Source organism: Hemibagrus wyckioides, linkage group LG15 (assembly GCF_019097595.1).
Source record: "Hemibagrus wyckioides isolate EC202008001 linkage group LG15, SWU_Hwy_1.0, whole genome shotgun sequence".
Lineage (NCBI taxonomy): Eukaryota > Metazoa > Chordata > Actinopteri > Siluriformes > Bagridae > Hemibagrus > Hemibagrus wyckioides.
This window is the reverse complement of record NC_080724.1, coordinates 1,448,834-1,470,819: the sequence shown is the minus strand read 5'-3', so window position 1 is coordinate 1,470,819 and position 21,986 is coordinate 1,448,834. Positions and strand designations below refer to the sequence as shown.

Sequence of the window (21,986 nt, the reverse complement as noted above, 5' to 3'; positions counted from 1 at the left end):
CTTCTTCTTCTTTGGGCTTTTCCCTTCAGGGGTCTCCACAGCGAATCATCTCTCTCCACCTATCCCTATCTTCTGTATCCTCAACACTTACACCCACTAGCTTTGTATCCTCATTTATTACACATCCATACTATTTACATTGCATACAAATAGTAATGGCATAGTATTATATCAGAAAGCCAAGCATTAAACATTTTGGTGATCTTTATCAGCAGACAAGAAGTGCCTTTTAAAGACTACAAAATGTCCACAAAAACCACTAGTGATTACTGTGTAACTATGACATGATCCTAACACTAGGGGGCAGTGTTACATTAATAGTCATTACTTATCACGTTCAGGTTTTCTGCTCACACTCATCCATTTTCTTTCCAGGGTAGCCCTCTACTTTTATGTGTAGAGATTTTAAAACCTAAATAATAATATTTATGAGAAGAGAGATTATTATTCAGTACATCTCTTATTGTCTTAAATGAATTATGGTAACCCTGATAGCATGAAAGAAACAGTCATGACAAAACAGCCATTTCTACACATTAGTTTATTTCATCCAGCTTGTAGACTAATGTATACATGTGCACCTATGTCTTAATAAGAGTATTTATTCTTTTAAACAGTCGAATTAATGCAATACAAATTTACAGTATATAGCATTATGAAAATACTGGTCATTTCAGTACAAATCTATACCTTAGGATTTATCTAGCAAGCAAAAGAATCGTTGCTCATTGTTAAAAAAAGAAACAAAAGGAGTTCACACACACACACACGCCCATTAGTAGGTGGTTCATTCAGCTCTGATTCATTCAGGTCTCCTCCAGAAATGAAATGAATTCACAGTATGGAAAACAGCGATATGTTATGTCCAGCTTATGCTCTATAAGAAATTTAAGCCTACTGAAATAAAACCCTAATAAAAAGTGTGGCCCCAAACTGAGGAAATGATCCTCTATGAAGAAAAAAAACAAAAACAAAAAGCTTAAAAAAAAGTGAGAGAGGAAATAAAAATCTGTAGAGATGATTTCGAAAATAAATACAGTCACATTGATTACAATCCCATGTGTAGTGGCTAGCAACCAAATAAATTAACAATGCATTCTGATCCTGTTATAACTCAGAACAGTTCGGAATCATAGGATAGGATGAGAGGACAACCCTGTCGTACTACAGTACCATAAAAAGCCTTCGTAATGGCGAGTATATTAAAGTGGCTATGTAATGGAGGAGAGGAATGTGTTCTGGTCACCAGTGTTTTTGATTCTCATCAGCGAGGAGAAGGAGAAAGCTACACTACGGATAAAGATCCATGATCCATTAAGAGTACATGAGGCACAGCAGTCTATCGAAACATCAGCACATTCAAGATTCGGTCCATCCGTTAATATGAAATCTAGTGTGTTTGTTATATTGCCTTCGAGCTTACAAAATGGCCGTCCATACGGATTTAACTGAAATGTCACGCCGATAACCGTGTTAACTTGAAGCAGTGTATACTCGGGTAGAAGGTTTAAGTGTTTCCTTATGAAATAAGGAAAGTTCTCAGCCGTTATTGTCCTGGAACTAAGCAGTTTGGCTAGGCGAGTCAGGGATGGAAAACAAGTACAGGTGTGTGTTTTCCATGATAGAAGGTGCCTTTGTAGAGCATATCTTTGAGATAAGAATAACGCAGCTAATGCCCACATCACACAGGCCTACAAACCACTAGCTAACCGTGTTCATATCTTTCCGCTGCTTCTGTTCTAACTACGGAAAGGCTCAACGGTGATCTACAGTGAGGGTGAGAGTTCATATTTTCTCCACGGCACTTGTTCCTACTGCAGCCGAGCATCTACGTACCGCTGTCTGGTGGTGGTCTAACACCATGCTATGTTGAGTATCCCGCACTCTGTATTATTCCAAGAGGCATAAACACACTCCTCATACATGAAACACTTCACTTCAGAGTGCACAGTAAAAAATGATGAGTGGATGTGTTTGTTAGCTGCGATGAAGATCAACGATTAGTGTCGGGTTCAAGGAAAGAATAAGAAAAAAATCACATGAATCTGACGATGTCACAGGGCAGAGAGATGGCCTGTGTCATGAACACAAAGGGTAAAAAAAAAAAAGAATTAAAATATCTGCTACAAAAATATGTATTGTTTTTTTTTTGGGTCCTTGGCAATGATTAAAAGCATTGGCCCGCTACAGGCCTAATAATAAATCTCCCAATCAATGTAGGTAAAAGCTACAGAAACATTCATATACAGGAAAACGTAGAATCATCCTAAATTTTAGTTAACCTTCGATAAAAAGCTCACCAGGAAGCAAACAGCTGAACCAGTGCCACACAGGCTTCCATACGCTTCTCCTAGATTACCAGTGTAAACACAGAGCATTTACTGTGCCACTGGTGAGGTGCAGAAAAGTCACTGAAAATTTGTTTGTGGTTGGGATCACACAGTCCCAGAGAGGGGGCGTTAAAACAGATTGTCATCACTGATATCATGTCTCAGAGAGAGTTCCGTCTTTGTAGTTCCACAGGCCAGAAAAACCTGTAAACATGTGCAATTATTTTGTTTTCCACACACGTCGAGTCGAGTCCGTTACGTATTACTGTGCTCCCATTTATGCAGAGAAGTGTGTAAGCCCTCCTGCAGGGGGGGTGGGGGGCTGGAGGAGATCTGTGCTTAAAGAGAAGTGCTGTGTTGTGAAGCGAATGTCCAAAAAAATGATGCTCTGAATTCATCTCACAGAGTAGAGATATTGTTAGTCTTATGGCACAAAAGAATTGCCTGTGTGTGTGGATAATGTGGTTAAGATCATTTTATATACTGCATGTGTACAGGAAATTTAAGCTGTGTGTTGTTGTCTCTAGAGTGTGATCACTGTGCCGTCCTCTTCCAGGCTCCGTGTCTGCACACCTCTGTCAGAGCCCCGCAGTGACCCTGTGCTGGTGCTGCTCATAACAGAAGGCTGAAAGGTTCCGTTGGAGTTTCGGAGGTCAAGGTGAGGCTTGTACCTGGGCAGGGAGGACATGCTGGTGCTAGCCTCCATGCCTGAACCTGAGGCAAGCCTGCTGTCACCTCCTGCATCGAGCACCAAGTCTTCATCATCCTCATCGCTGTCCACTTCCTCAGGATGGAAGTTCTGGATGATGTGTGCCGGCGTCGTCGCCGTGGCACCCGGGGTCGTGTAGCTGTAGTAGCTGGCCCCGCTGTCGGAGGATCGACCTGAGCTGCCGGACGCACCGCCGCCGTTGTTGTTGTTGTGGCGCACTACATTGTTGCGCTGGTTCGCTGGCTTCACCGTTATGATGAGGTTGTGGCTGTTCGCGATCATCATGTCTGTGACCTGATCCAGCGACTTCCCGGCCACCTCGATACCGTTCACCTCGAGTACCTCGTCGTTGACCGCGAGCAGGCCGGTGCTCTCGGCAAGGCCACCGGGCACCAGGCGCGAGATGAAGATGCCTGGCGCTTTCTCCAGACCATGCGGCGTGACGCGGACGCTCGAGCCGTCTCGGATATAGAAGCCCAGCGGCTTTTCTTGGCCGTGTTTGTAAAGGCGAACGCGCCGGTGTGTCTCGGGCAACACATCCACGTCGATAATGGACGAGACGGGACGGAAGTCTCGGGGAAGGCTGATGACTACGGCTGGCTTCTTCCTGCCCGCGTCTGGGCGCAGGAGCACTGCAGCGAGGGGAGGTTTCTTGCGTGTCAAAGAGTTTGTGCCAAATGTAGAGTAGTCTGCCTCCTCTGCAGAAAGAGATTACACACAAGTCATTAATTTCTTTCAATTTACAAGACATTTACGTACAAAAGAAAATAATGACACATTTATAATCACATACAGTATAACACTGAGAAGAGAAGCATTTTCTAGCATATATCTCAGAGCATTATGATAGAACCTTGCCTTTCAGTGGAACCGATTTTTTTTTTTTTTTACATACATAGATAAACATCAAAATGGTATAGACTTGACGTCAATGTTAAGCTTCTCCTTCCTCAGCTAAACCTCTTGTCGCTGCACAGGCCAAATGACTTTACTGCTATAAAACTCCATTCCCACAGAACTGCTGTAAGAGGAAACCTGAAGGGGATCCCAGGGAGAAAAATGCCTGCCTCGTTAGTTTCGCCACTGATCTGAAGTTTAATCTACTGTAAACCCGAGCCAAGACTCCTGTCGCTCTCCCTCCCTTTTCAACCTGTCTCCTGTGCTCCTTCTTTCTTACTCTCCGTCAGCAGCCGCTTGCAAATTCCACAGAGACTTACTCATACGCCTGTGATCGTAGACTTTCACCGGTCTAAACGATTGTAGTTGGGATCAAAGTACTAACATGAGATGAGAGAGAAAGCGGGGGAAACGAAGCCAGGAATAACAGGAAATGGAAATGGAGTTGATGGTATAGATATAGATATATAGATAGAGATATACAAGCCAAAAAAGCCAAAAGTTGAACATTATCACAATTGTCCTGTGGAAAAAGTAATGGTTAATCTATGCTTTTAATCATTACCCTGGGAAGCATTAGTTCACCTGTTGTGTCTCTGCTGCTTTCTGTCCTTCACTTGGACCAAAAACAAACTAAAGCTCCTGAGTATGGGAATAATATATCTGACCATGGTAGTCGAGGATAATGAAATTTAGGCGCAACAAACCACAAAAAAAAAAACTTGTACTCCTTCTACTAAACCCCAGCTTCACACACACACACAATAACAACACACATACAGTATAGCCCCAAATAAACACACATGCCCAAGTGCACACAAAGGATTACTTGTCTACAGGGTGCACTGGTCTCCCTTTCAATTCTCCTCTGAAATTAAAGAAAATTATCTGGACCTGAATTGAATTAATGATCATGTACAAGCTACATTTCGTGAATACCTTCAGGCATTATAGCTCTCCCTTTCACTCAGATCCATGAGCATAACTCAAGCACTATAGTGAATCGTCCTCTCTGAAGCATGCACAAACATGCAGCCTGTGCAGCCGAGCGTAGTGCTTCATCGCTCGTTCATCACCGATGCACCAACTTTCCCCCTTTACACGTTATAACGGTGAGGTTTCAGCTGATGCTGCACGACTTCTGCGTCTCGCTGGTACACACACCGTGTTGAATGCTCACTACACATTGCTTGTCTAATCAATAAAAAGGGTAAAATCGATAGCCTGCATACTGCTAAAGGCCAAGGTCAACATAAGGAAGGGTCAATTTCCCACGGCCCAATTAAAGGGAAAAAACTGCTGATATGTTGGTATGTACGCCAACCCTAGCATGCCCTTGGGAAGAACTGTGCAGGGCCAGGTTTCCCCAAAGAATCCCATCACAAAGATTTTTTCAACACTATGTATACTGATCAGGTATGACACTCTAAGCAGTGACCAGTGAAGTGAATAAGACTGATGATCTCCTCATCATGGCACCTGTTAGTGGGTGGGATATATTAGGCAGCAAGTCAACATTTTGTCCTCAAAGTTGATGTTAGAAGCAGGAAAAATGGACAAGCGTAAGGATTTGAGCAAGTTTGATGAAGGAACAAATTGTGATGGCTAGACCACTGGATCAGAGCATCTCCAAAACTGCAGCTCTTGTGGTCAGCAGTGGTCAGTATCTATCAGAAGTATCTTTTAAGTCCTGTGAGTTGCAAGGCAGGGGCCCATGTAGCCCCCACCACATAACTTAAAGGACTTAAAGGATCTGCTGCTAACATCTTGGTGCCAGATCCCACAGCACACCTTCAGGGATCTAGTGGAGTCCATGCCTTGATGGGTCAGGGCTGTTTTGGCAGCAAAAGGGGGACCAACACAATATTAGGCAGGTGGTCATAATGTTATGGCTGATCGGTGTATGAATACCTGTTTGGGAAGAGAGGCAAAATGGGATTTTTCTGCTTATAGTTCCAATTTAAGAAACTGTACTTCAAGATATATTTTTTCTCCTAAACAATGCATTTTTTTAACCTGTACTGTCTGCCTGCAAAGTTCATGTTTAGCAAGAAGCTGGAAAAAACCCACACTTGATGTACCTAAAGGTGTCCAAAATCTTGCTACTGTACTTTTGTGATTTGATTCAGTTGTCCGCCAGTTTTGTGGCACCAGCCTGATCACGCGCCATGTCACAAACATCTCAAACTGGTTCCATGAACATGATCGGGATCTGAATCTGAACCAGAACATTTGGGACGTGGATCAATCCTTCCAACAGATCCGTGAGCTCTACTGCTGATTGTTTTAAAGATCTCTGATCACCACCGTTCAAGATTGTTTTTCAACCACATTTCTTCTGCGCAATGTGTCAGACAATTCTTATCCCAATTCCAGTGATCTCAGTAGTTCTGTTTGCATGGTACAGCCCAATAACACACTCTTCTGAAACATCTTTTCCACGAGCCCAGGATACGTCTTCTGTTTGTTTAAGAAATAAGAAGCTACACGCTGCATCAGTTAGGATTAAAAAGAAATTGTTGGCAGCTGAAACATTAATCACTGCAATAACGATCCAGTCCTAAGCTCTTAATCATTTGCTGATTTAAATCCAAACAGTGACCATGTTTTGGGGCCAAGCATTGTGTTTTTTGGCTTAGACCAATATACAAACCATGATGGTTCTGCTTGGCGCTCAAAGCAAAACTCTTCGACTCTGATCTGTTCGGACCATCGCTGACCTCAGAGCAGGAAACAGTGTCTCAGCAGTTGGGCAACAGAGGCCGTGTGTGTGTCAGTGTGTGAGAATGGGGCCTCACATCAGTGAAATAAAACACCGCTGTCACAACAGGCTATCCTTTTACACAAGGTGAAGGAAACTCTTTCAGAAACAGGTGCTTGGTAATGTACCTACATTGATCTCACTAATCAATACTGCCTTTAAATAGATATGATATAAAAGCATGCTCAATGACGGCACACTCGGGCTAACCCAAGCGGCATGTTTGTAGCACTCTGGCTGAAACGTGAAGAAAAACGTATGGTGTGAAGTACACTGTGAACACTGCAATAATGTGTTTCTTTTTCCCCCGTGATTGAATGGCTCTGTGTTTCGGCCCGTCACAGCCTGCGACATGGCCTTGCCTCATCCAATATTCAGCAGTTTCGTAGCAGGCCGTATGACAGATGTGATGGCTCATGTCTCGCTTTACTGAATGGCTCCCTTCAAGGCATTTTGTGTCAAGTTGCTGTACAATGCCGGGTTTACTACCTAACAAGCCAGAGCGCTTTGTTGGACAGCCTAACACCGAGCTTCTCTGATAGGCATCCTGTTTCTTTAAGGTTCTCGGGCCGTGTATGTCCCACGTGGTCAGTGTGTGCCACTGTGTTCCAGTTACGGAGGGATGGAGTGTGGGGGGGGGGGGGGGGGTGCATAATGAGTGCTTCTTAAGGACCAGAGAAAGAGTGGGTGAGTGTGAGAGGGGGAGAGAGGGGGAAAAAATCCTTTCAATAGGGAAAAAAATTCCTGAGGTGTTGCTATTCTGGGCCCATTCTGCACATACCTCAGTGGCACTGCCTGGGTAAAGTACACCTTCAACTGATAACACAGAGAGAGACAGAAAAGAGAAAGAGTAAATTAAGGTGAAAGATGATAATCGGAAGTGCCATCGAAGCATAAATAATATACCTTCAGAGTATATTATACTATACAGATTTTTTTTAAAATGAGAGAAGGCTGAATATTATCTCAAACTGGTAGATACATGAAAAAGCACAGGTTTTATATTAACATGCTTGTTCTCATATGTCATCATTTCTATAGTTCTACACTATGTTGCCAAAAGTTTTGGGACACCCCTCCAAATCATTGAATTTCAGGGGTTGGGCTCGGTCCCTTAGTTCCAGTGAAAGGAACTCTTAATGCTTCAGCTTCATACCAAGACATTTTGGACAATTTCATGCTCTTCGTGGGAACAGTTTGGGGATGACCCCTTCCTGTTACATGACTGCACACCAGTGACCAAAGCAAGGTCCATAAAGACATGGAGTCCTGACCTCAACCCCATAGAACACCTTTGTGATGAATTAGAGTGGAGACTGTGAGCCAGACCTTCTCGTCCAACATCAGTGCCTGACCTCACAAATGTGCTTCTAGAGGAATGGTCAAAAATTCCCATAAACACACTCCTAAACCTTGTGGAAAGCCTTCCCAGAAGAGTTGAAGCTGTTATAGCCGCAAAGGGCGGGACAACTCCATATTACATTCATGTGCATGTAAAGGCAGACGTTCCAAAACAATATGGCAATATAGTGTATCTTAAACCGTGACTTGTCTGAAAGACGCTCTACATGAATGCTTTTAAAAACATTTGTAATTGTTGAAATGGTGAATTTGGCTGTGAGGAGATTTTTACAGAAGGAGTCTCCAGTGTCAGTGTTTTTAACACTGGAAATAACTTGTTTGGTGGCTGCTCCACAATTTTAAGCACAACTTTACAAACAGATAAAAGAAATATGCTAAATTAATGGCACACTGATGATGATTTTTGAGATTCTGACCTTCTCTTAGAGATTCATGCAAAAAAAATAAAATAAATAAATAAATTTCATCCCAGCTCTAAATCACTGCTTTTAACACAGAGTATGCAACCATGCTGGAATGTAACCATGACACTGAGCACTGAAACTGTTTAGGCTAAGCCTTTATGCTACACTCGTTATGAGGCTGAACATCGTTATAAAGGCCTGGATGACAGATAGGCTATTTATGTTCATTTGTTTGGAGGAAAGGAGTAGCAGAAGGTTTAGTGTTAGAGCTTCCTGACAGACGCTACATCATCCACTTCTGAGTCTCTATTCTCTGGACTGATGCTGATGATCAAAAAGACAGCGAATATACACTCCGACTATTAAACTATCAAATTCCAGCTTCAGTGGGGACATGCCTAATTTTAACGGCTAACAAAATAGGCTTCTTGCTCTTCTGTAAAATGATAGTTTTTCACCTGGCTTCATTTTTCAGATTAATGATATCGCAAATAAACTACCTTTATTTACATGGTATATTGAGTGGAGTTGACCAGAGTAACTATCATTTCCATATTTCCTGAAGTTACAAATGAACAAAACAGAAACAAAATGTCTGCAAGCGATATACGGTCGAGATTTTAGCTGAGTATAACAGAGCTGCCAGGAACATTTGGGGTCATTTTTTTACGTATTTATTTGATTATATTTGGTTTTGGTATGATAAAGGGCACTGCCGTTCATTCCTTTAACACATGAACTGATAATGACCGCTCACATCATTAGATCAGGGTGGGAATGTGAGGCACGGAGACGCTAAGACAACCCGGGTTCATCTGCTCGTGTGCCGTTAATGGCGTCTGCGTTCACATTGATCTAGCTTTCATCTATCATTAGCTTGATGTAGGTCAGACTGCGGTGCTATTGTACAGAGTACTGGTGGAAAGACAAGGCCAGGAAGCTGTTGTAGATCTTTGTGGGGCACAGAAAACAAAGAGACGAGTCCTAACCTCTTTATTTGGGTTTTATGTATGTATGTGTGTGTGTGTGTGTGTGTGTGTGTGTGTTTGTGTTTAATAAAAGTGAGAGTGGGAGGACACAGGAGACTCCTTCTTTGTGTATCTTGCCATTTCTGATACAGGCTTACATCAGCTGTGAATTTGCTGACACTAGTCATTTCTCTCTCTCTTTTCCTCTCCCTCTCTTACCCTCCACTGCTCTCTCATTATGACATTCATTCTTTCTTTTTCTCTCCCCTCTCTTTGTCTCACTCCTCCACTCTCTCTTACAGGACATCTGGTTTGTTCTTTCTCAGCTGAGGCTACTGTAACTAGGTTAAGCATCAGCAGCTTGGTGAAGTTGGAAACAAGGGGACGAGGAATACGCATTTCCTGGACTGAGCTGGACACGTTACTGACTTGCTCTGTCTGCCTCTGAAAGACGGATGAAGTGTGTTTGCAACTCTACACCTCCAGAGTTAATCACAGAGCCATGCTGAAAAGCAGTTCAAGCCCATTTTTGAGTAGGACCCTCCTGGGTGGTCAGTATCTATCAAAAGTATCCTTAAAGTCCTGTAAGTATCCTTTATGTTCTGCAATTTGTGACGTGTGGCCCATGTAGGCCCTACCTCGCAACTTACAGGACTTAAAGGATCTGCTGCCAGATGCCAGATACCACAGAACACCTTCAGGGATCTAGTGGAGACCAACACAATATTAGGCAGGTGGTCATAATGTTATGGCTGGTCGGTGTACAAACAGATGGGTGACAAATTTCCATGTTTAACGTGTTCCATAAACAGAATAGAAAAATAATGATTTAAGCTTCACAGATTGTTGCATTCGGATTGTCGTGCATCTCTATATTAATTAGGTGAAGACAGTACAGACATTTTACACACAACAGCCTGTGTGTAATTATTAAACAGATGAATAAACTCTTACATTTATCCCACAACTACCTAATCATATCACTAACAATAAAGTAGTCACCATGTGCGCTCTGTATTTTAATGACAAATCTACATTACATTCACTTTTGACTTGGATATCACGGTCACATTAGCAGCCGACTTTGACTGTTTGCATGCAGTGGAAATGTTTTATTTTTAGCAGATCTAGGGCAGCCCTGTGAGCGGACACGTTTTTATCATTAATTGTGCAAACTGGATGACACCGTCATATTTTTCACCAATTTCGCCTTCTCCCAAATGCCCGAGGGTACAGAAGCAACCACGTTCTGCTCTTCTGATTTTCACCATCTAAGGGATGGCCATGCTACATTTTCAGCATGTCAAAGTCCTTTAGAGACAACTGTGAATATGGAGGACAATCGGATATGACACTGCTTTTTAACCTTGTTAGCAACAAGCTAGTTAACTAATTTAATGACCATGAGTTTACGATATTTGCTTCCTTAGTGTTAGTGTCACACATCTTCACAAGATATAAAATTTGCAGGTCAGAGTTCATCAGGCGTCCATTCATGTGCATCCGAACGATGATGACCGGAAATGCAAGCTCGGTGTGAAGGACTTCCTCATCTCGCTGCCTTCCAGCATTTGCATGTGTATGAATGGAAACAAAAAGTGTAGTGTGTCTACCCCTTTATTTTCTACCCTTCGTGTTCTCCCTGCCATCCCTGGTTCATTCCCCGTACTCCTGTGTCTGATGTGCTGTGTTGTCCTGTCCAATCTAGTCAGTGTAGATGAACAGAAGCTGGCCACATTCCAAACAGCACAACCCCCTCGCCTCTACTCCCTTTTCTTTAGAAATCCTAGCACAGGCCTTGCTTGCTTAGAACAAACTTTACTATGCTCATCCCTCGTCGCGTCTTTTCCTACCTCTGCACACACACACACACACACACACACACACACACACACACACACATGCACGCACACACACACACACGCACACACACACACACCTCGGGGTATTATGACGTAATTCGGTTCCTCGGTTACAGAACAACCTACATTACCATCCTGAGAATCCTTACTCACACTCTCCTCTTCCTGTTCAAATAATACCTGTAGGGAAGCACGGTGTTCCTGAAACCGAAACAAAAAATATCACTGCGCACGTCATCGGTATTGCTACACTCACGAGCACACACCCCCTACTGGGTGATGAATGGAAAATTAAACAAATTCCTGGTTTCACCAGAGTTACACCTGATCAACTGATTCTGTTGGATCAGGAAACTCCAGCCTGCCATCTAAAACAACACCCATCGCAATAAAAGGAAGCCTGAACACGACAATACTGAACTCTGAACTAAAACCATTCTTGTCTGAAAGAATGTCAGGCCATAAACCACACCTTAGACCTGGAGCCCATAACTGAACTCATTTTATCTAGAAGCTGGAACGCACCTCAATATAATGCAGAGAACTTCCACAGAGAAAAACTGTGGAAATGTCTGTCTGAAATGTAAAAGCCAGTCTTCTTAAAAGCCCATTCACAACACTATGTTAATCACTGGTGCAACATGATCTCATGCTGCGTTTGGATCGATCTGAACAAGGAGATCAGTGGTCTGAGGCGGTGAGGTGCTTCAAATAGCAACGGAGTCAGGTTACAATAATGTGGATATTATTAGTCCAGAAAGAAGTCTGGGTCTTTACCCTCCACTGAGGACATGAACAGAAAGAAATGATTACCTGATTAAGATTAATACAATTGGGATAATCACACCATCACATGCAGTAATGCAGAGCTGTGACACTTGACGAGTGACCACACAACAAATACATGACATCCTTACATGTAGAAATATCTTAAATATAGTCATATTTATCTAAATATATCACAGTCTCCACTCTAACTCATCCCAAAGGTGTTCTATGGGGTTGAGGTCAGGACTATGGACCCTGCTTTGTGCACTGGTGTGTGGTCATGTTGGAACAGGGAGGGGTCATCCCCAAACTGTTCCCACAAAGCTGTCCAAAATGTCTTGGTATGAAGCTGAAGCATTAAGAGTTCCTTTCACTGGAACTAAGGGGCTGAGCCCAACCCCTGAAAAAAAAACACCTGAATTCAATGGTTTTTAGGGGTGTCCCTAAACTTTTGGCAATATAGTGTATGTGTCTATCCATTCACAGTAAATGTTTGATCCTGGTCTGGGTCACAGTGGATATTGGGAACACTGGGCATCCTTTGGGAATAAACACTGGATGGGGCCCATCTCTTTCTCACACACACTCACATTGACACACTGAGGGGTAATTAAGAGTAACCTGTCTATGTCTTTGGGAAAAGATCAGAGAAAACCTGTATGGAGACATGGAGAATATGAAAAAAACTCCACACAAACAGTAACACAATCTCAGGAGCTGTGAGACCGCAACACTATCCCGCTGTGCCATGAAACAAACTAGCACGAGATACATCTTGTAAGAACGTAGTAGAGAAAATCTTCAAGCAAAAATATCTTACATGAGTTGAAAGCCAAGGAGTTTGTAGAGATAACTCTAAAGATGTGAGAAGGTAGGAAGGAAATGAAGCTGGGTTCCATGAATGACAGACAGCACTGAGCTTCAGAATATCACTGCATCAGCAGAAGAGCTGGAGGAAAGCAGTGAAGGATTGAAAGGGGAGGAGAAGAAGACAGCTCATTTCCTACACACGTTGAAGAATTAATTAAAAATCCTGACAGGAGGTCTGCAGATCAGACGAGGAGGTGATTTGTCATTTCTTCTATTAACTTCCTCATGCTTCTATTAAAACTTGCTCAAATTTTATGCACTGATATTTTCACAAAAAAAGTCACAAAGGTTTTTCTCAACTGATGAACAACATTTTAATCCTAATTTTAAATATGTTAATCCAATGAAAAATGACTGGGACCACACCCTGGTTAGGTTTATAACACTGAACTGGAATGAGTTCAGTACACCACCAGTACATACTGTTTTTATACCTTTTCATTTCCACAGTAACTCATTCATACACAAAGAAGTTAGACCTAATGTTTTTTAGATGATCCTGTCACGGATCTATGCTCATGCCAGTTAACTGACATGGGATGCTGACATGGGAACCTACAGCCATATTCAGAGTAATCATGGGATCAGTCCATGAAAGCAAACATGCCAATGAGTCACAGAGAGAGAGAGAGAGAGAGAGAGAGAGAGAAAAACCAAAGAACAGGACGTGTTATCAGTGAAAACAAACCTATAGACTCACACACACCACCACACCTTAACCAAACAAAACATCCATGACTGTGCATGATAATGAGTTTCCAGTGTGTGTGTCTGGTATGTGATTGGTAATGTGTGTGTGTGTGTGTGCTTTCATGGTATTTAACCCAGCATGCCCTGCTGCTCTCATCAGCCTGAAGAATCTCTCGTCGCTAAGCGCAAAGAGGATCGGGCCTCTTTACTGCTACCATGGCGACAGGTAAACAGCCGCGAGACTGGTGGCATTGCAGCCGTCTGTGCATTGTGTACAAGAGAGTGAGTGTGTATGGAGGGCACAGGGTGGGAGGGGTGCGGGAGGGAGGAGGGGGGTGTTGTGGCACACATGTACAATGCAAGCTAAACCGCTGAGTGGTTTGACGTAAGAATATCATTAAGGCAATACCGCATTCCGGCACGAAAAGCTCGGCACACTGACTGCGTTTCAGGCCACTTCTGTATGTAAAAGAGTTCCTGGTGAATAAAGACTAAGAGGAAAAAAACACACACATGCACACACACACACTCCTGCACTAAGTGAAGAATCTCCAAACCTGCAAATGACCACAGCACAAACAACACACTACACAACACCAGAGCTTAGTGAATTGTAATCAGATCTAATCATAATCTGTAAATTATTTCCTCTCGGCGGAACAAAAAGGGGACTGTTAGACATTTCGAGACTAACCGTGAAACAAGAATTGCATCACGTCATAGGTCGAACAACAGGCCTGGCTAGAAACCACACGTAGGTGGACGAAGTGAGTGGTTTACATTAGAAAGCTAAAAGTTGACTAGAAAGTGAGATTCACAAAACTGGCCAGGAACAGGGTGTTGCGGTTTTTTAACTTTAACTTTGCTAGACTTTTTTTTTTTAAATGAGCAGCATACCTTAAACCGATGTTCATTTAAGGGAGACATGTACATTTATAACCCGAATGCTCTTGTAACAGGACTCTAGAGTAGACAACACGACATGACTTAAAAGCTTACTCATCATCATCCTACTCTAGAGCAACTGGCTTTCAAACTTTCATTAGCTGAAGTCAAATTTAATCAGGAAACTCTAACCGATTTGTAGTCTCATGCAGAAGCAAAGGCAAACAAATCAAATAATCTTATTGTTCTATGGATTTCAATCCCAATGCAGGAACAATTTTGTAATCACATTCCCTTTGTGAAAAACTATTCCACAAATGCATAGGTTAGGCACTTTATCAGGGGTAGGCAAGTTCGGTCCTAGAGAGCCGCAGTCCTGCAGATTTCAGCTCCAGCCCTAAAAAAAAACTCACCTGGCTATAGCCTTAGTAATCCTGAAGACCTTGATTATCTTGTTCAGGTGTGTTTGATTAGGGTTGGAGCTGAAATCTGCAGGACTGCGGCTCTCTAGGACCGAACTTGCCTACCCCTGCACCTTATAGTGTCCAGTAGAATAAGACTAATGATCTCCTCATCATGGCCCCTGTTAGTGGGTGGGATATATTAGGCAGCAAGTGAACATTTTGTCCTCAAAGTTGATGTTAGAAGCAGGAAAAATGGACAAGTGTAAGGATTTGAGCAAGTCTGACCAAAAGGGCCAAACTGTGATGGCTAGACCACTGGATCAGAGCATCTCCAAAACTGCAGCTCTTGTGGGGTGCTCCCGGTCTGCAGTGGTCAGTATCTATCAAAAGTGGTCCAAGGAAGGAACAGTGGTGAACCGGTGACAGGGTCATGGGCGGCCGAGGCTCATTGATGCACGTGGGGAGAGAAGGCTGGCCCGTGTGATCCGATCCAACAGACGAGCTACTGTTGCTCAAATTGCTGAAGAAGTTAATGCTGGTTCTGATAGAAAGGGGTCAGAATACACAGTGCAGGATGGGTCAGGGCTGTTATGGCAGCAGAATGGGGACCGACACAATATTAGGCAGGTGGTCGTAATGTTATGCCTGGTCGGTGTATGAATTGACCAACCACAGACTTTTTCCTTAAAGCTTGTTGAGACCATTTTGTTTATTCTGACTAACTGCTACAGACAAACATTTTAAAATCTTTTTTAAAATGGCCTTTAATGAATATCTTTATTTTTTTCACCTGGTGGAAACTGTTTTAGATTCGTAAGTGCAGAGAGATTACAGCCTTGAAGATTCTGACATCTGTGGTCAGAGAAGAGTACAAATGCAACCAGCCCTCCGTGGCCCTGATACAGAGAGCAGGAACCTAGATATTTATTGATTAGAAATGTATTATGGCAAACTTGTGTAAAGGTTTCACTCAATTCAGTAACATGAGCAAATTGTAATAATCTTGCACTAATCGTCAACGTAGCCATTAAGAAGATTGGGCAGTGGGGGTTTTGAGGGTAGTATATGGGAAGGGTGGGATTATAGAACAGATAGAATTACAAACTGAGGTGACAACGAGGTGACAATATAACCAATAAACAAAGGACCACTGTAATGGTGCTTTCACATATACAGTGTTTAGTCTGTTTGAACCCTGGTGTGGTTTGTCAGGGCAGGTGAGAGCTCCACAAGTCTCAGATGTAGACAACTGGCCTGAGACCATCTGAGCAAAGAAGTCACAGTTAGAGTTTCACTACAGAGAGATTCTGGAGCAAACCGATTGGGCAAAGTGATCCAAATGCGCTGCATGGTTTGGGTTGTGAGAAATGTGTTGTCTGTACATGTGAGCTGCTAAACTGATCTGTGAAGCGCAAACTGAGAGTTTTGGGACAGCAAAAGTGCTTAGGCAATGCCATATGTTCTGGAGATTTGGACTGACAAACAGAAAAAAAGAAAATAAATGGTGGACATAAACAAAGCTTAACTCTTGGTATAATTATCTCATCTAGTCATTTGATGAGCATCAGCTGCAGCTCTTTTGTGCTCTGGTCATTTCTTTTTTTTTTACATTGCAAGCTTTGTTTACATTTTTCTGTGGTCACATATCTAACCAATTAATAATGTTTGTGTGTGTGTTTTCAGCCCTCCATACCCTTCAAACCTGTATTATTTTGCTCTTTGGTTCATTTACTTATATGCACTGACAGAACAAACTGGACCAGACTAATAGGTATGAAAGGACCCTACAGTGTGACCCTAAGCTGGCCTCATACACTGCAACTAAAAAAAAAAAGGCTGAATAGAAACACAAAACCAGCTTAATATGAATTAATAGCATTATTAAGATCATAAATATTTCATAATTTTGTGCTGATACAATTCATATTACTGTCACGATGTTTACTTTTAAAAAATAATAAAATACATATATCAGCCAGACACCGATCAGCCATAACATAATGACCACCTGCCTAATATTGTGTTGGTCCCCCTTTTGCTGCAAAAACAGCCCTGACCCGTCCTGCACTGTGTATTCTGACACCTTTCTATCAGAACCAGCATTAACTTCTTCAGCAATTTGAGCAACAGTAGCTCGTCTGTTGGATCGGATCACATGGGCCAGCCTTCGCTCCCCACGTGCATCAATGAGCCTCGGATGCTTATTCACTCCACCTGGTCATAATGTTATGGCTGATCAGTGTATGGCAAAATGTTTGTGGACCTCATCATGTATATAATAATTCCACTCTTCTGGAAAGACTTTTTAGAGGGTGGCTGTGTGGGTTTCTGCTCATTCAGCCACAAGAACATTAGTGAGTTTGGCCACTAGTGTTGGGTGAGGTGGTCTGCATTCTAGTTCATCCCAGAGATGTTCAGTGGGGTTGATTTCAGAACTCAGCTGTGCAGGTTTACTCGAGTTCTTCTATTTTAGGCTTGAAAACCCCTGTCTTTATAAACCTTTCTTTTTCGTGCTGGAACAGGTCTGGGCCCTTTAGTTCCAGTTAAGGGGAACTAACACAATCAGCACACAAAGAAACCCTATACAACTGTGTGCTTCCAAGTTTGTGGGAACAGTTCAGGGGAAGACCCACAGATGAGTGTGATGATCGGATGTCCACATATTTTTGGCCATATATTGAATAAAATGCATTTTGCATTTGCATATAAGCATCATCAGATAAAATTATGTTCCTGGCAAAGACTGTGTAATCTGAGCAATTTGTACTCTGTCCAAAAATTATTATTGCAACACTCACAACTGGTACTAAAAATTCTGATCTCGATACTAGCTGATGAAGCAATAGTCATTTCATTTCATTTGGACGTGCTGAAGTACAAAATAAAGAATAATGTCTCTTTAGCAGGAGCAGCCTGATATACGGTGAGTCCTGTCCTGACTTGTGACTGTCTGTCAGATAGATGGCAGGGGAGAACCGCCAACATATTTTTCATTAACACTGACAAACAGAATCTTATCCCAACAGGGTGTTCCTCTATCTGCATTTTGAAAGGCTGTGCTGGTACTAGTGGGTGGGTTAGTGGGAGGGTTAGTGGGAGGGTTAGTAAGTGGGTGGGTGAGTGCAGCCAGATACAGGGCACAGCAGGATGCTAGCGTCTAGCGTGTAATTGAAACACAGGCACATGCGGTGCTACACAGTGACCCCTGTAATCTCCTTCTGACAAAGTGGCTTAACGTCTATTGGTCATATGGCACACAGACAGCTTAGACTGAGTCCACCTGATAACACACCAAAAGGAAAATACACCATTACAAAAAATATATAAATAAATAAAAACATGCTCCCTGAAGAGAAATGAACAACACATGGAGCAGAACATTCAGATTTCACTGAACGTATGGAGTCATTTAAACACACGGACATGAGGGACAAAAAACACCATGTAATGAAAAAATAATTGACCGTAGCTCTGACAAAATAAAATTTCAAAATGAATCTTCTTCAGTACTGCAAAAAAAAAAAATCCTTAAGACTCAATGGACAATTGGGAGAGTGTGAGGATTAAACTTTAGAACACAGTTCAGCCTTGTTTAGCAGCTAAGGCTTGTTACAACAAGAACTCCACACAATATAATGGCACATGTCACATTTTAAAATTCTGTCAGAAATGAAATGCGGGGAATCACACAGGAGCTTTTAACATAGCGTGTTTTTCCTCTGAGTGTGTTGTCAGGCTACAGACTAACCTAAATAATGTCAGAAAAAACCCAAGATAAACACAAGCACCTCATCACCAGACTCCCTATCTTATCTCTGAAAGTGCATCATTTTGACCTCTGTCCACTTAACCAGTCCTCACCTTTCCTCTGCAGGAAGAGGCGGAGCAAGGGTGTCGCCGTGGTGATAGCCTTGTGGTAGTTGTCATCGTTGTTAATTGGCAACAGGTCCCCGTGGATGTCAGCATAGCCCACCAGCAGCTCCACGTTGGGGATTCGGTGGACATGCTGCAGAAGTCCATAGAACTCATCAAAGCGGCCTGGTTTGGAGCGGTCAAGAGAGAAGCGCCGGAACTCTGCTCCAAACTGGTGTGAGAAGTAGACAAACATTAATAAACAATCTGGAAATATACACACACAAACACAGGCATATCTGCAAGTATTAAATATGCAAATCAAAATATTTTTCAATTACATACACAAACCCATAACCAAGCAATTCTATGAACCTTTTGAGGAATAAACAGATTATCTTGTCAATCACTCACAGAAGATCACAAAAACACTTTTCATTATTGTTTTGGAGTAGGCTATGTAAACTATGAGCAGATTTTTTTTAATTATTCTGGTCACCATAATGGCCTGGAAATCCTCTCATGCATGTATATGAATATGCTGGGATTGTTGGGTTTAATGGTTGGGATTTATGAGCCCAGGGCAATCAGATTTAAGCTGGTTCAGGTGTTTGAGTGATTCTACATAATATTTAATTTCCTCACCAGACACCTTCACCCATGCCTGTCAAATTAAAAAAAAAGACTAGATGACGAGATTATTTGATATTATGCCGTACATTTTTACAGCGGCCACCTGTGATGACGGTGAGCCTCAGGTTTATCACTGGCAGGTCTGAACAGTAGAGAAAATGTATTTTAACTTCCTCTTACTGACAGACAAGCCAGAACGATGTATAAAGCCGAAATCCGATTCTCAATCAGTCTGAAGTCGCGACATTTCATTCTTGAACAGCCACAAACACACAGCACCATGTTTGCTACTATTGAGCTGCTACTGTAGAATAAAACCCACCCCTGGGGGAGGGACTTATACATTATGTAGATCATTTTATTGGACAAACAGAGGACTAGTACAGAACGAGTCATCAATCCAAATTGAAACGAGAATTATTATTATTATTATTATTATTATTATTATTACTATTACTACTATTATTAAATATACTCAGCAGAAGTGATTTCGGAAGCACTTTATTAATGACTCATTAAATGAAATAAAAGCCAGCAACACTAGTTATATTGAAGTGACTGCTTCAGACATGCTTCATTTTTATGGAAAAATAAAACATGTCCTGAGTCGCAGCTGTTTAAGAGGAATAAGTGAAAAATGACACTTTATAATTACATTTATTTGTTTAAGCTTTTAACAATGGATAATGCCTCGAAGCAGCTGTACAGAAATTTAGAAACGTAGAAAATAAATTTATAAAGTTTAAAGTTGGTATTTTATGAGTTAGTATAACGCGCTGCTCCCGGTTACCTCTCCTCAGGTGAGCGACACCAACTTCCGACTAAACAGCTACAGGTGATTACAGCTAAAAACCAGAAACAGCTGTAATAGATATATATAGTTCTCTCTCTCTCTGTCTCTCTCTCAATATATATATTACAATATATATATTATAAGACACCAAATATTATTTAACAATATTACTGTAATACGGATTTGAAAGAAATCGTTTCTGTTTAGGACACAAAGTAACCGTGAAGAACTTTAGCCTTTAGCAAAGCTCGAGCACTTCAAATAAAACAATACCGAGACACTTCTTCAGAAATGACCAAAGTACACAAATAACCATAAAACAATATCCAGTAAGAGGAAGTGTATGTTAGGTTTTACAATAAACCTTTTCCCACGCAGCTACTGATGATTAACACCATAATAATTAAGCTGAAACCTGATAAGGTTTGGAGGAACACTCCGGTACCTAAAGATAAAACACACACACTAAATTCTGTGATGACCACAGAGGAGCCACACTGAGACTAATCCCCGTGTGCTATGCTGGGTAAGAAGTGATTACGCGCACCTTGCTCTTCACCTCCACGGAGCTCAGAGATCGGTTGCTCGGCACTCGGTGGTTTTTGTTCATCTTTCGCTAAACGGAGCCCACACACACACACACACACACACACACACACTTGCCCTCCCGGGGCTGTCGCACTCATCCGCCTCCTCCAACTCGACGGTCTGAAGTTCCTTCTCGACGTAATCCAGGTGAAGCCGAGTGTCTCTGCGTCTCACTTTCTGTTGTCCTCCAAGCGGAATAGTAGAGACGGCCGCTGTCAATACAATGTGTTCTTCAACTCTCCTAACCCCCGCCCTCTCTCTCTCTCTCTCTCTCTTTCACACACACACACACACACACTGAGGGTTGCCAGGTCTGCGTACCAAAACAAGCGCAATAGCAAGACTCTTGCACTACATCATCATAATGGACAGTACAGTCATTTTACATTGTAAATCATTGAATAAATCATTATTTAGAGAGTGGGATTATAAATCATTATAAACACTGAGAGTGGGATTATAAATCATTATAAACACTGAGAGTGGGATTATAAATCATTATAAACACAGAGTTGGATTATAAATCATTATAAACACAGAGAGTAGGATTATAAATCATTATAAACACTGAGAGTGGGATTATAAATCATTATAAACACTGAGAGTGGGATTATAAATCATTATAAACACAGAGAGTGGGATTATAAATCATTATAAACACTGAGAGTGGGATTATAAATCATTATAAACACAGAGTTGGATTATAAATCATTATAAACACAGAGAGTAGGATTATAAATCATTATAAACACTGAGAGTGGGATTATAAATCATTATAAACACAGAGAGTGGGATTATAAATCATTATAAACACAGAGTTGGATTATAAATCATTATAAACACTGAGAGTGGGATTATAAATCATTATAAACACAGAGTTGGATTATAAATCATTATAAACACTGAGAGTGGGATTATAAATCATTATAAACACTGAGAGTGGGATTATAAATCATTATAAACACAGAGTTGGATTATAAATCATTATAAACACTGAGAGTGGGATTATAAATCATTATAAACACTGAGAGTGGGATTATAAATCATTATAAACACAGAGTTGGATTATAAATCATTATAAACACAGAGAGTGGATTATAAATCATTATAAACACTGAGAGTGGGATTATAAATCATTATAAACACAGAGTTGGATTATAAATCATTATAAACACTGAGAGTGGGATTATAAATCATTATAAACACTGAG

The 21,986-nt window shown here is 41.6% G+C and overlaps 1 protein-coding gene across 1 annotated transcript; it reads right to left on the bottom strand.

The window, feature by feature from the left end:
• Positions 1-524: 524 nt before the first annotated feature.
• On the bottom strand, positions 525-21,045 carry pard6b (par-6 partitioning defective 6 homolog beta (C. elegans)). Its single transcript, XM_058410019.1, has 3 exons — positions 20,736-21,045; positions 18,772-18,994; positions 525-3,737 (listed from the first exon to the last, which is right to left on the bottom strand). Exons 1-3 carry the CDS (start codon positions 20,796-20,798, stop codon positions 2,854-2,856), a joined length of 1,170 nt encoding a protein of 389 aa, XP_058266002.1. The 5' UTR covers positions 20,799-21,045; the 3' UTR covers positions 525-2,853.
• Between the last annotated feature and the right edge of the window lie 941 nt (positions 21,046-21,986).